Source organism: Eutrigla gurnardus (assembly GCF_963514095.1).
Source record: "Eutrigla gurnardus genome assembly, chromosome: 21".
NCBI classification, from domain to species: Eukaryota; Metazoa; Chordata; class Actinopteri; order Perciformes; family Triglidae; genus Eutrigla; species Eutrigla gurnardus.
In genome coordinates this window covers 8849338-8863493 of record NC_139932.1, presented here as the reverse complement: position 1 = coordinate 8863493, position 14156 = coordinate 8849338, and the positions used below count along the sequence as shown (strand labels likewise).

Sequence of the window (14156 nt, the reverse complement as noted above, 5' to 3'; positions counted from 1 at the left end):
TGATCTCTTACAAGTGCATATTTCCTAAACTGTCAAACTATTCCTTTAATGCAGATGATTGAGAGTTATTTTTCTCACCTGTGTCTTTGTCTTTGCTGAGCAGCAGAGCTCGATGGTAGCTGCGTTCTCGGGCCTGCTCTACAGAAGTGGACGACGTCCTAAAAAAACATTTGGATCGTCACAATCAAATTACTAGTACGCATCAAGTGGTACAGTCCATAGTATACTAGATATATAATATGACAGGGCTACAGACTAACTGGTGCTACCAACTTTCTCAGCTGGTTGCACCAACACATGATTTGGTTGCGCACTTCTTTGGTACAGCATGGTATTATTCATTGGGTGAAAGGTACCTACTTTTTTTCGCTACTATTATTAGCGACTATTATTATATTATATTATATGGTTTACATGAATACATTTATTTATGATCAATGAAATGCAATAAAGCAAACAACAAAATTAGCTCTACTGCAGCATTCATGCATCTTACATGTTCCTGCATCAATAATATAATACAACAGCTAAAGAGCCCATTTGGATGCACAGTGAGTATCTTTTTTAATGTAGGACTTTTAGTTACAACTTACTGACAAAGTGTTTTTTTTTTTTTTTAAAAACCTGATATTTGTACTTTTACTTTTGCAAAATATTTTTGTATGGCTCACATGGCTCTCTCCCTGCCATCACTGGTGAGTGGGTCAGAACATCTCGTCGCTTCTTCCTCTCCTTATTTTGCATTTTAAAATAATGAGCTAATGATCGCTTTATTTTTGGTAACAGCTAAAAGGAATACATTCATAAAGTTGGCACTAGGTAGGCCTACACATGCAGCATGCACTGTGCGAGTGCAGAGAGCGAGCGGAAAAGCAATCTCTTGAGGAAGCATTTCTGCTCTGTGTGCACAAATGTGATCTCATAAGCAGTGTTTGGAATAACGCCGTTTAAAATAACGGCGTTAGGTAACGCCGTTATTTTTTCAGTAACGGGGTAATCTAACTAATTACTGTTTCCGTCGTTACAACGCCGTTATCGTTACTGAACGTTAAATGCGGTGCGTTACTATGAATTTAATTTGTCGGTTAAAAAAATCGTGTTCTGCTTGCGCGCCGCTCGTGCCTGGTCTCGGCAGCCTGTTGTCCGTGGAGAAACGTGCAAACTTGCCGCGAGCTGGAGCCGGAGTTGGGGCTGCTGCTGGTCTGAGCGGCGCGCGAGGGCCACGCGGACCCCGGTGTCCCGCCGTTCTGGTGTTGGATGGGAATCCGGTGCAGCTGTGGATGCGGATGGCGACGACGCCGGTGATGATGATGATGATGATGATGAACGGCGGCTCGTGGAGGCACCGGGGTCTCGCCGTCATTATGTCTACTGCTGTGCGCTCTGACCCTGTTTTGTGATATATGACAGACACAGCGTCTCCCACTGTATAATTTCTCCTCAAGTTTGAATTATTCCAGCATGCGAGGTGCGGAGAATGCGATCTCAATTATTATACACAAGACTACACGCTACGTGACTATAGGAGTAGACTACAAGACTACAGTTTGCCATCTCATTACAAGAAAAATCCACATTCTTTGACATAAAGCAACTTTTTTTTTTACAGTAACGCAAATAGTTATTTTCCCTGGTAACTAGTTACTTTTATTATAAAGTAATTCAGTTACTAACTCAGTTACTTTTTGGAACAAGTAGTGAGTAACTATAACTAATTACTTTTTTAAAGTAACGTTCCCAACACTGCTCATAAGCATGGGGCAGGGACTGCTACACTCACTCATCAGGTTGACTTATGATACTTTGGAGTCCGGGACTGAAATTAACAAAGGCTTCATGTTTAGAAGTAGTTTGATACGTACCACTGTCCCTCTCCTCCTTCCTTCTCCCCTTTCTCTCCAGGCGCCTCTGCCTCCTCACTTGTCTGGGGCTCTTTTACAGTCATGGTGTTGGTGTTGCAGAGAGGAGGCGGAGCAGGGGGTAGTGGAGGTTCACTTGGGGTCTCTAGCGCCACAGGGAAGGCGTCCACGGTCAAAGGTGGCACGGTGGACACCGGAGAGCTGCACTCGGTCTTGGAACCGCTGCGACGAGCGTCACGCTGACGCTTCCTGTATTCCAGCAGGGAAACCTAAGACGATGAAGAACCAAAACGTCTATGTCATTTATGAGCAACGAGCATGTCTTATGTTAAGCCAGTAGAGGGAAGCACTTGAACAGATGCTGACGCACGGAGCAGTGTGAGTCAGTTCATCTCTTGAGATCTTTATGGTGAAGAGAGGACGTGGCAGAAAACAGCACAAGACAACGATGCTCAATACACTACCTGTAAAGATATTAATGTACAGCAATCTCTAATACTGTCTCATCACACTTGTTATGTAATGGATCCTCTCCTCACATGCTCACAACAGACATGGCATTTTTTCCCCCAGATAATGCGATAAATAATACCCATGCTTTGTTCCAAGGATTAAGAGGTAAAAGGCAACTGAGCGAGTTAGTAAAATGTCATTGCTCACACACCTTTTTCTTTTGTGGGGGATTCTGCGCTGATCCTCCTCCCTCACCAGAGCCATCCCCGTTTAGTGAGCGTGAGAAGCCAAGTGAACTTCCCTCCTCAGAGCAGGTGTAAAAGAGCGGCCCCTGGCCTTCACTGAAGGCGGCCTGAGGACCAACCACCAATGGCCCAGTCCCTACTGCAGCCACTGCTGCGGACGCTGCTGCAGCCTCAGGCCTGAATGGAGCTACCAGAGGCTCCAGGGTGTGTGAGGGGGTGAGGTCCCTTAAGTTTGAGTTAACTGGAGAAAAGTTCAGGCCAGCTGGTCCAGTCAGGCCTCTGTCTGGGCTTTTTATCCAGCCAGGAAAAGAGGAAGCACATGTTTCTGCAGATGAGGAAGCCTCATTACTCCCCTCCACAACCACAACGTCCACCTTTTCCTCTGCACAGTCCACAGGCTCTGCAGCTGGAGGTTGTGGACTCTCAGGGACTAACACCTTGGTTTCTGTTAGGAGTCCGTCTGAACTGGGAGCCTTGACACAGGGAGATGTGACCAACGAAGGAGGACGATCAGCCTAGGAAAAGAGAGAGGAATCAACGTCAGATTAAAGGAATTAAAAAATTAAGTTAATGACCTGATTAATGATTAAATCCAATAATTATTTTAAATTTATCCTCAAGGGTTAGGGTTCAATGTTTGCTGCATCCTTTACTCACCTCTTGCACACTGGGTTTTCGGCTGACCTCGGGGGAGCTTTCAACTGAAGATTCACTCTATAACAACAGACTCAAGTCACTCCGGTTCTTTTCCTCATGTAAACAAAAATGCAACCCTCCATGGGGTTTCCACATAGACAGCCTTACCTCCTGAAGGGCAATAAGTGTTGGCGTTGGGGTACTGGGCAGGGGCTCTGTATTTGTCTCCTCTGTTTTCGGACGTGGTGGGGTAGCCAGTAAGATGGGGGTTGCAGGGGCCTCCGGTTGGTCTGCCCTGGTGGGTGTGGCACAAGGGGAGCCGTAGGGTGTCGAGCCCTCGGACATGCAGGCATCTAACGGACTCAACCGCCGCTTTTTCAAAGGTGTGGGCAACTCTGTGGGAAGAAATGTGCTTTAGCTGAACATTCCAGTATAGAATTTTCCAGTGTAGTGTTTGGACTTCCAATTAATGTTTTTTTTTTTTTTGTAGAAAATGGTGTGAAAAAGCTCAACTGGGTCTTACATGTTGAATTAAACATTTTTTCAACCTGGAATTTTTCTAATTTTGACATGTGTGTGGTTAACATTGCACAATAATCCTTGCTGGCTACCTACCTGGCAGTGAGCAGGTGCCATTGTAGGGTAGAGGGCTGTCAGAGTCACCATTAATAGAGGGGCTGAGAGGACCCTCACTGGGCATGAGGAGGCTCGGTCGTCTTGCTGGACTGGTGGAGCCCTCCTCCTCTAATGCCTGCTTCAACCATCGCTGTAACAAAGAATAGGGGTTCAGTAACTAAACCTTGAAAGCCCCATGAGTATCGAAGCCAAATGGGGATATTTCTAAAGAAGTACCTTCTTGCAGGAGCCAGTCGTTGGTGGCGTTTCAGGCAGTTCTCTAGAACGCCGTCTCCCAGTAGGGACTCCAGGAGTGGTGGGGCTGCGGTTTGCCAGGAATGGGGACGAGAAGCGGACGTAGTGTTTGGGCGTGCTGTAGACCTGCGGAGAGCAGGCCATGCCAGGTAGGGCGTTTAGCTGTGTGGCGAGTACTTCAGGGTCACTGCTTATTCTCAGCGGCCTCTCTGGTACTGGTTCTGGGGTTCGTACTGCGCCAACTTCGTGCTGCTTCTCTCCCACCCACTCACTCACAAAGTGCTGTTGAAAAGAGTTTGAGAAGATTTAACAAATTATTTGACACGGTTTGTAGGGTTTCCCCATACATTAAAGTGCTCAGTCATGGCAACATTGCTAATGTACCTTTTTAGTTTTGAAATTCTTGCTCCCGTTGCGGTTTCTGTCCGGTGCAGGTGAGCTGCTGTGTGGAGGGCTGCTGTCCGGTGCTTCGTCGGGGATGGCCTCCGGCTCTGGTGCAGTGGGTATCTCTGCTTCAGGGGCTTCATTCATCATAGGCTCCAAAGACTCGGTCGGAGAACCAGGGGCCAAGTCAGAACATGTGCTGATGGTGCGAGCTCGCCGGCGCTGTTGGCCAATGTGCGTGCGGTTCCTAGAGAAACTTTTCCTGTTTCTTGAGCTTTTGACCTTGGCAGGCTTTAGTCCCGGCTCCTCTTTCACCTCCAGAAGTGGCTATGGGAAAGACGGACAGTGTTTTTACCTCTTAAAATGATGCAAAGATAAAAAAGAAGGCCTTTGTGACCACTACCTACAATTTGTCCTTGATAGTTGGATGTATATGACTGTTATGCACCAGAAATTACAGTCAGCAATTATAAGTGTTTTTTTTCACTTATTTATTCATAGTTTTGATTATTTTTAAATAGTTTATATTTAGTTATTCAGTGTTTTTTTCTCTAGATAATCTAATAGAAATACAAATAATGTAAGTGAAACTACATTGTTAGCAGGGACCGGGCCTCTCCCAGGGAAACCTGGGCTTTGGGCATTATTAACCTGTATGGCTCACTGTGTGGAAGTGACTGGGATCCCCAGTTTTTGTGTCTCCATGCTCTCACCTGCATGACAGCTGGAGAATCTTCCATCTCCGGTGTGGCTGGAGGCTCCTCCTTGATGTCACTTCGGCCTCCCATCTCCGGTTTCACAGTACCGATTCTTTCCAGGGCCTGCTCTCTACGTTTCTCTCTCTTTTCCATTCGGGCAAAGGCTTGCAGGATGGCCTCCATCTTCCTCTCTTCCCGTGTCTGTAGAAAGATAGGCGAGGGGTTTGGAGGAGGGGTGGTGGACAGGAAGAGGGAGCAGAAACATTAATCCATGGAGTACTACTCTCCCATATAGCACCAGAGGTAGTGATACAACGAGTTGATGTGTGCTACACAGCAAAAGCCAGTCTAGCTGTGCAAAGTGCAGATTGCAAATTGAAAGAAAGGTGTAAAAGTGACCCCTTGCTTTCACAATAAGAGAAACAAAAGAGAGAGGAGGTCAGGCAGGAGCAACAGGAAAAATGTTGTGAGGATGTAAATGTTAATGGACTGCATGTAAAAAGCGCTTGTCTACCTTAACGGACAAAGAGCTTTACAATTAAAACCTGACAAACCAGGACGTTGCATGTGTAATGTGTTCCTAAATGCATGTTTGTGCCACAAATAACCCCAGCTCTACCGCCACCAAAAAACCCAAAGAGGTCCACCTTCAATCAGAACACCCCAATGAAAAGATATTGATACCACAAAGCATACTGAAACAACAGACATATTGCTGAGAGATCAGGATCAGTTAGTACGCTAAGTCAGTCACCTCAGAGATTTGGGGGTGGGGAGGCTGGTAGATGGGTGGAGTAGGGTTGGCTATGAATGGGTCAAGTTTACCTCCTTGTGTTTCAGTCCCTTCCAGCTGGAAGCCGCCCCGACAGGGAGATGGGACTGCTCCACTGGGATGGCCTGAATGTTCAATAAAGAGACAGCCCAGTTTAGAAGAGACATGTCCCCCCTAAACAAGGCTTCACAAACACTGGACAGGGCTACACTAGTGACTCCCTGATCTTCTACTAGTACAAAATATGCCTTTGTTGGACACCACATAACTGCCTAATAACTTATTCCTCACGACATCTAGATTAAGGGTATTTTTTTTAAATTAGCTGATATTTTTTTCTAACCTTGTTGTGTTTCACACCTGCCACACCAGCCATAAAACAACCTCTCTATTATATCACAATAGGGTGTGAAGTTCTCTTTAAACTATGCATTATTGCGCCGTCTGGGAATGTGGTTAAAAATCTTTGTTCTTCAATCCAAAAAACGGCCCTAGATCACATTAGGGGGCGCTAAATCTACTACATTTAGCACCAAATTCTCACAATGTGACTGATGCTGCCACCCAGTACAGTAGCACTGATGCGACACAGCAGCCTCCCACTGGGTTTGAACCTGAGAAAACGTGGAATTTTCTGTGTGAGCTCCCCACATGCTTACACAGGGTTCCTCCAGGTGCTCTGGTTACCTCCCACGGTCAGAGGGGAGGAAAATTTAGTTAATTGGTTAATCTCCATGTATGCACTGTGATTGACTGGCGACCTGCCCAGGGTGTTCCCCGCGTCTCACCCAATGTAAACTGGGATTGGCTACAACCGTAAGCAGGCATACCTCATGGATGGGACTAAAAACACCTTCAACCTCATTGTCCGTGGGGGTACATTTGTCTCACAGCCAGTTAGATTGCAGACTTGATGTACTCCCAGTTGGGCTATAATTCAATATAATAGTTTATCATATCTTGAACTGAATGATATTGTGATGAAATTGTATATTGAGATATTTTGATACACAATTAAGTCGTCTAAATTAATAATAAGCATAAACTAACATTTCACAGGAAATGTGATCATTTTGCACTTAAGATTATTAGTTTATTGAATAACCAAAAAGCATGATATAATGCTATATATATCCTTGTAGAGATGTGAAACTACATATATCCTGATACAATATTTGTTTGGCAGTATTGCCGAGCCCTAACTCCCAGGGACAAAATGCCACTAGTAAACCAAAATGTTGTCTACACAAGAAAACCAGGCTGCCCGTTCATACAAGAGGGGCTCTTATCAAGTAAGAAGAATATCATGCCAACACACAACAATGTTATCTCCAATGGCATAGATTTACGACACCCACATGCACCCACTTCACTTGTGATCGTCATTTTATGAATGCACTCTTCTTTGATCCGGCAGCAGAGCTCTCTCCTGGGCCACATTCCATAGAAACCAGCCTATCGGCTCTCCCAAAGTCAATATGGCCCTGGCAACAAGGCGCTCCCCCTCTGCAGCCCCTCCTCCCTCTCTTCAACTATCTATCCCTCTCCGGCCGATTAGCAGAACTGTATGTTGGCCAAAGATGAGTCAGCACTTTACACCTTGGGTCCACCGTGTGAAATGAAGCTGACTGCAGGGTAATTTCCAGAGTGTGTGCATTTGTGTGTGTGTGTAGTGTGCCACGCTCGCCGTGTATGTGTGTGTTGATCCCACCTCTCGGGGACATTAGGGTGTTTGGCACGGCAAAAGAGGGTTTGAACCAGTAATTGGCCATTTCAAAGTTCTAGCCGCAATGAAGGTGAAGGGAGAGCTATACTCAAACTATAATGCACGCTGGGGTTTCAGCTTGCATGACGACAACATACTGGTTTGTTCCCACTGACAGGAGATGGTGTTGTAAATAGGCATGTGGTGCAGGAGGCCTATTCATTTTCGTATACGCTGGAGAACAAAAAAATGCAACAAATGAGGGAAAAAATGGCACTGCGTAAAGACAGATGAGCACAAAGCCTCAGTACTGTGAGGAAGAGGGAAGCCGAAGATGCAGGAGGGAGAAAAAACAAATAGGACCAAATAGCACCAATGGCATTTGCAGAGGCAGGAGCAATAGCAGTAGTTAAGTGATGAAGAGGAGGGTATTTAAATGGAAGGGAGGTAGAAGAGGACAGCTGCTCATATCCAAGCCATAGCCGCCCCCCGGCAGATAAATAGTTAGGTCCCCACCCAGAGCAACAGGGGACAGTCTGATTTTGATTTCCGCGTGTTCTGCTGGGTGGCTGCATGGCAAAAAAAAAAAAAAGGCTGTAGCCCCTAGCTTGGCACACTTACCATCTTCCTCTTCCTCTCTGCAATCTGCTCCTCTGACTCCATCTCTACTTCATTGCTAATGGAGGTTTTGTCTTCTAGATCCTCATATAACTCAGGATCCTGTAAGAGGAGGGGAGAGGGGGGTATGGCGCTTTATCATGGCTGATCAGTCGGTCTGGCTACAGACTAGAAGGGACAGGTAAGAGAGGAGGGGAGGTGAAGGAGGGAGGGAGGGAGGGGTGGTAACCTGAAGTATACGAAGGGAAGCAACTGTGCTCATTTTTAGGGGTCAATGTGTGCTCAGAGCGCGTCTATGGTCGTTCACTGTTATTCATAAATGATGGCTAATTAATCTGACTCATGGTAACTGTTTGACTTTGAACACCCTCCGACAGAATGAACCATTTGGCAACTGACATACTCTGCCCCACCTTTAGTGTGAACATATCTCCTCTGTTGGGGCACCGCTCATCTCATCTTTCCTCCTCAAAGCTCTGACAGAACCCTGCAAAACCGCTTTTACATTTCAGAACGTCTAAACCCCAGTCTTATGTTGGTCACACTCTAGACTTGATTTCTAAATGATTAAGTACCGTACCAAAGAAACTTTGACACTAACAACACATTCTGATTTCAAGCTGCTGAATGAGCCCAAATTATAACAATTTGGCTAAGTCGCGGCATCCAAAAATTGCTTTTCTGGAACAGATGGCAGACAAGAAATTCTGTTGCTCCTAACAACTCCGACGGAAACACCATTCTCTGAGAGTTTCGCACAATAGGGTACACACTGCAATGAGTGTCACAAGAGTGGAATGACATTAAATTCTGAACTAAGTTGTCAAAAGAATTAGTTTGGGGAGGGGGCAGAGGTGAATGAAAGGATGATGGGAAAAGGGAACTAAAGAGATGTATAGTGACTAACAATGGAAAACACATGCACAAAACATTCAACAAAGATCAAACCAAAGTGCATGCATGGACCACAAGGGTAAATGTATATTGACAAAAAATATGCTATACTATACAGAGTTTAAACATGTAACATATGAGTAGTAAAGTGTTAAAGAAGGATGAGAGTGGGTGCATTTATTGTGTTGTTCATAAAAGTGTAATCTTGCCTGGTTGTTTGAGATGGAGAGGCGGAGAGGAGAAAGTTTCCTCTGTTTGCCATCCCCTAAGCTCTTGCTCTTCCCCTCGCCGTCCAAGCCCATGTTCTGGTTCTGGCCCAGGTCTTCCCGGACCGTCTCCTTGTCCTTGCGACTCCCTCTGCGCCGGCCCCCAGAGCCCATGTTCTCTGTGGGTTCTAGGTTGTGCTTGAGCACTGGGCACTCCTGGTTCCCCTTCACACAGGCACAGTCCACCTTGTATTTACTGCAAATATTAAGAGCAGAAGAGAAAGAAACACACAAAAAAGAAAGCAAAACATGAAGTTAGAAGGCAATCTTGCTTTGCCGCTGTGGTTCTACATGCTACTTGCAAAGTTAACTCACCAGCTGCCATAGTCATAGTCAAAACCAATGGTGATCTCTGTGCCTTTGACGATAGGCCTCAACGAGTAGATGTATAAATGTAGCATGCCATCCTCAACGACGTGCCGCACCTGAAAAACACCAGTGAAGAAGAATGAATGATGAATACAGAGTAATGCAATAGAAGTGTGCATAAGGGCTGACTTGATTAAAATAGGCAAGGATTTCAGGACGTATACTTACTTCAGAATTCGGGGTGCAGGAGCGACGAATGAAGCGTGCCTCGTTGCCAAAGCTGCGGGCATCCACGCACATCTCCAGTCCGTCAAATTTAGAATAAAATAACACAAAGGGGTATGGCCTAAAAGGGAAACGCATAAATGACAGTAATTCACATAAAACATACTGCAAACTAATCAACAGCAATGCATAGCAATCCAACCAAAGTCACCAGAGCACTTAATTTGTTTGACCTGCGTATAAAAAGCATCAATGTTCAATTTACATTCATAAGAAACAACTCAAAGGAGAAATCCTTTTGAAGAGTGAGTAGCATCCTGACCTCTTGAAGAAGTATCCGTTGGCCTCAAACTGCTGTCGAAGCATGAACTTTCCCCTGTACTCAATGATGAGGGAGTCTGAGGCCAAGTCTCGCACCGCCTTGAGGATCTTCTTGTTCTTCTGAACTTGACTCTGGAGAAGAGAGACACTCGGACATAAATACAGATCCGGAGGGGCCGCACATTCAATTACACTAAAATACAAAAAGAAAACTAGTGTGGTACATTGACTACATGCTTAAATATAGGAAATTATCAGGGTCTTTATGTGCTCTTCACAAGAGATTTTAAGGGTGTGTGAGGTTGGACACCTGACTTTACTGTACAGACTGTAAACAGGATTTTACCTCCACAGGCGGCTTGAAAGAGGCAGGATGCGTGTTGTAGGCCAGGCTCTTGCCATCGCCTTGCTCTTTGACACGCAACAGGACCTGGACGTCCTCACTGTATTGATTGCTGCTGGCCTCCTCGTAGCGCTCCATCCACGTCTGGATTTTGTTCTCCCACAGAGACGGATGCTCTGTCAGCTCTTGCTCTGGAGCAGCACCCTGAGAAAAAACACAGTATGGTCATTGGTTAGCAAATAATTTAACTTTGAGAGAAGACAACAACAGGACTCTGAACAACGTGACTTAATGTTGTATTCAGTGAGTTTACCTTTACTCTGGAGGATTTTCTGGACCCCTCTCGGAAGGCCTGCCAGAGAAGTAAAGAAATTGAGACCTTAATGTTAACTTCAGTTCAAGCATATAAAACATAATATGGTTTGACTGGGTTTATTAGAAATTAAATTAGGGAAACCTGACCTTCTTAGCTCGGGCAGAGGATGCTGGAGGCTCTTTATCACCACTCTTTTTGCGTTTTTTATCCGTCTGCCTATTGCCTAGGCGCGCAGTGGTGAGGGTGATGGTGTTAGGCGTGTGCTGGAAGGTTGAGTAGAGCTCTAGCGGCACCTCATCTCCACTCTCTGTAGCACTAGTGTCCCCATCTGAATACGCAAACAAATACATATATGTTATTAGGCGGGAGTACAGCTGCTGAGGGCAAAAAATAAGTAAAACAAAAAAGAAGAAGAGCTGGCCATGTTATAACAATGGAAGATGAGGTATGTTACAGTACATATTAGAAAAGGAATATGCTTCTTGTCCAGCAGGTGTCGGTGTTTGCCAGGCTCAGGCTGAGTGACCTGCAGTGAGAGGAGGATGCATCCTGACAGCATATAACATGCTGGGTTCACTACATCACAGTGTAGTGGCCACAATGTGGCCATTTAATGTAGCAAGGAGGTCAGTAGAACCAGAATTGAAAAATCTATAAGCTCACATAAAACTTCTAGCATCCCCCACTGCACTGTTAATGACTTGCAGCGGGGGATGCAGCTCTCATAAATAACCTCATAACAACATATTGTGTTCAAATTTGTGTTAATATATAACATTATAACTGTGTTCATATCCATCTGTGTAGTCTATCTTACCAGACAAACACTCTCGTTTCCTGGTTTGCAGCAGGATGGCCCTCTCTCGATCCAGGTGTCGTGGTTGGCAGCGTTCACACAGGTAGGTCTCAGGAATGTTCTGCCTGTCGATGCCCATGCAGTCTATATGCTGCCAGGCACTAAAAATATCACAGCAAAACACTGTTAATAAACTGGTTAAAAACCCTGTTTGAAGTTGCTTCAATGCTAAGGTACAAATTAAGACCATGAAAAAGATCTGATAAACAATGATGCGTCAACCGGGCTCTTACCTGCACTTGTCACAGCAGATCATGTAGCCGTCATCGTGGGTGAAGCCACAGATGCAGCGGGTGATGTCAGCCCCGTAGCTGCCATCCTCTGAGGTGCTGAGTGTGGTGCCCCTAGACGCCTCGTCCTGGCCCCCTGGAACAAACAACCCCCCCTCTCCTTGTCGGATCAACATGGAGGGGGGAGGGGAGGCCGGTGGAGTGGGTGGGGGCCGTGCCCCATAGTTATGGTCCTGATGGAAGGAAGGAAGGAAGGAAGGAAGATAAGGTGGTGTAGGTAAATGTATGTAGGTTTAATGTATAATTCAAAAAGCAAAATCACCAAAATGTGAATTCAGGAAGAGGTGGTATTATAGACTACCGATTCCCAGGCATATGGGAAAGCAAATTACTGATTATTTTCATTATTGTGTATTATTATCCACTTTTTTTCAATTAATCACTAATCAAACATCAGAAATCTGTTTAATAGATTATCAAAATAGTTGCCGATTAATTTGCTCTTGATCATCTAATCAACCAACGTTGCAGCTACAACTTCCTACAACACTAATAATCAGCCAGTGTTCTATGTGGACCTAAATGGGAGCGAGTCATGTTGGTGACAATGATTGACAGAGAGGGAGGGCTAAAGGTTTGTAAGTTATTTGTAATAGGTTCAGAAGGGAAGAACAGTGTGTGTACTTACAGCGTAAGGCAGGCCAATATAACTGTGGGAATGGTGAGAACTGCTGCTGTAGATCTGGTGTGGGTAGCTGGACTTTTCCACCACCACAGGGCTGGCCTCCACCGATTCTGGTCTGCTGAGCCGCAACACAAACAAAGAGCACACATTACTGTACACTGAAAAACGCAGATAACACTGTTACACAGAGTGATTGTTTCCCTAAAACAGTGTGAGGAAGTATGCGTGCGTCAGTATGCTCAGCAGGAAAGCAGGGTAGCTAGTGCTGGTGACACAGAAGTAGAGTGGTGAGAATATGGATGCATGCTATAGACAGTAACACCGTCAGGGGGGCTGAGGCAGTCGGCCACTGCACACCCATTAGTGGAAAGTACATTTACTCAAGTACTTTACTAATGAACAATTTTGACTTGTACTTAATTTGAGTATTTAATGCTATGCTATACTTCTACTGCAATCGATTTCAGGGTAACATGTTTTTTTATACTTCACAAAATACCCTCTAGACTTCTCAGATGGTTTCAAAAAATTGCCAAAATAGGTCAAATTAACTGTTACAAAAAAAGCAAAGATTTGTGTATCAGAACCCTTAATTAATTGAATTACATTTTGCTGATATTTTCTTGAATCAAGTGGAATTTTTAATACATGGATATTCTTTTACACATAATATATTGTAACATTTTCTTAAGTTGAGGATCTTAATACTTCTTCTACCACTGACAGAACCTGCTATCATGTCACCTTGGCTGAAAAACTCAGGCCTGAGAGTCTGACACATAATAATACTACATGTCAAAGTAAATTATGTTTAACAATGAACCCACAGCTACAGGCAATCATTACGTATCTGCTGTCTCTCACTCACAAAAAACAACAAACATTCAACCATGTATTCATTCAAAACCAGTAGATCCACTTTCCCCAGGATCACAGTGTGGTTTAGGAGGGAGCCTGTTTGGCCGTTTGAGACCAACCCACCCTTATTATGACACCATTATTCTTCAGTTGCTGAGGGGGTGGCTAGAGAGAAAGAGGGAAGTGTAACTGGCAAAGCCGATGGCATGACACAAAGTAGTTGTGTATGAAGAGGTAGGAAAACGGAAGAAAGGAAAACATTACAGGACAAGCATGAGGCATGTGCGATACATGGAGACTCTTTAAGGCAAGGTGTGGTAGCTATTCGTGTGAAAGTCTGATATCCAACAGCATTAATGGATCAAGCATGCGGAATCATGACTTGATTCTCCTCTTTTCACAAAGTCATGTCAAGTAATCTGTTCTGGGTCTGGAGACGTACAAAAATCCATCAAGAAGTGTGGGTATAAATGACAGCTGCTTTCTCTCTCTGCTCTCTCTCAACACTGAAAGTACATCCTACACCAAATAACTCCACGAGGGACACAGCCAACAAGTTACCATAAACAAGGTGGAAAACAAGGAGAAAAGCTCACTAAGCATCTGGTATACA

The 14156-nt window shown here is 44.8% G+C and overlaps 2 protein-coding genes across 9 annotated transcripts in view; one reads left to right on the top strand and one right to left on the bottom strand.

The window, feature by feature from the left end:
- The window catches only part of lhfpl3 (LHFPL tetraspan subfamily member 3), a 244381-nt gene that overhangs the window by 39208 nt on the left and 191017 nt on the right, over positions 1-14156 (top strand). The window lies entirely within an intron of this gene.
- kmt2e (lysine (K)-specific methyltransferase 2E) overlaps positions 1-14156 on the bottom strand; it is a 28412-nt gene that overhangs the window by 2469 nt on the left and 11787 nt on the right. For 3 of the 8 annotated variants that reach the window (XM_084038401.1, XM_084038402.1, XM_084038408.1), the window contains 21 exons: positions 12689-12803; positions 12004-12233; positions 11732-11871; positions 11061-11242; positions 10912-10950; positions 10602-10802; positions 10257-10387; positions 9938-10055; positions 9716-9825; positions 9344-9596; positions 8244-8342; positions 5971-6042; positions 5161-5346; positions 4448-4774; positions 4046-4345; positions 3809-3959; positions 3362-3588; positions 3215-3271; positions 2524-3072; positions 1863-2128; positions 79-158 (listed from right to left, as the gene is read on the bottom strand). In XM_084038401.1, the coding sequence (XP_083894527.1) occupies positions 79-158; positions 1863-2128; positions 2524-3072; positions 3215-3271; positions 3362-3588; positions 3809-3959; positions 4046-4345; positions 4448-4774; positions 5161-5346; positions 5971-6042; positions 8244-8342; positions 9344-9596; positions 9716-9825; positions 9938-10055; positions 10257-10387; positions 10602-10802; positions 10912-10950; positions 11061-11242; positions 11732-11871; positions 12004-12233; positions 12689-12803 (3833 nt within the window). The remainder of the gene's footprint in view (positions 1-78; positions 159-1862; positions 2129-2523; positions 3073-3214; positions 3272-3361; positions 3589-3808; positions 3960-4045; positions 4346-4447; positions 4775-5160; positions 5347-5970; positions 6043-8243; positions 8343-9343; positions 9597-9715; positions 9826-9937; positions 10056-10256; positions 10388-10601; positions 10803-10911; positions 10951-11060; positions 11243-11731; positions 11872-12003; positions 12234-12688; positions 12804-14156) is intronic. The other 5 variants (XM_084038403.1, XM_084038404.1, XM_084038406.1 and 2 more) reach the window with 5 other exon arrangements.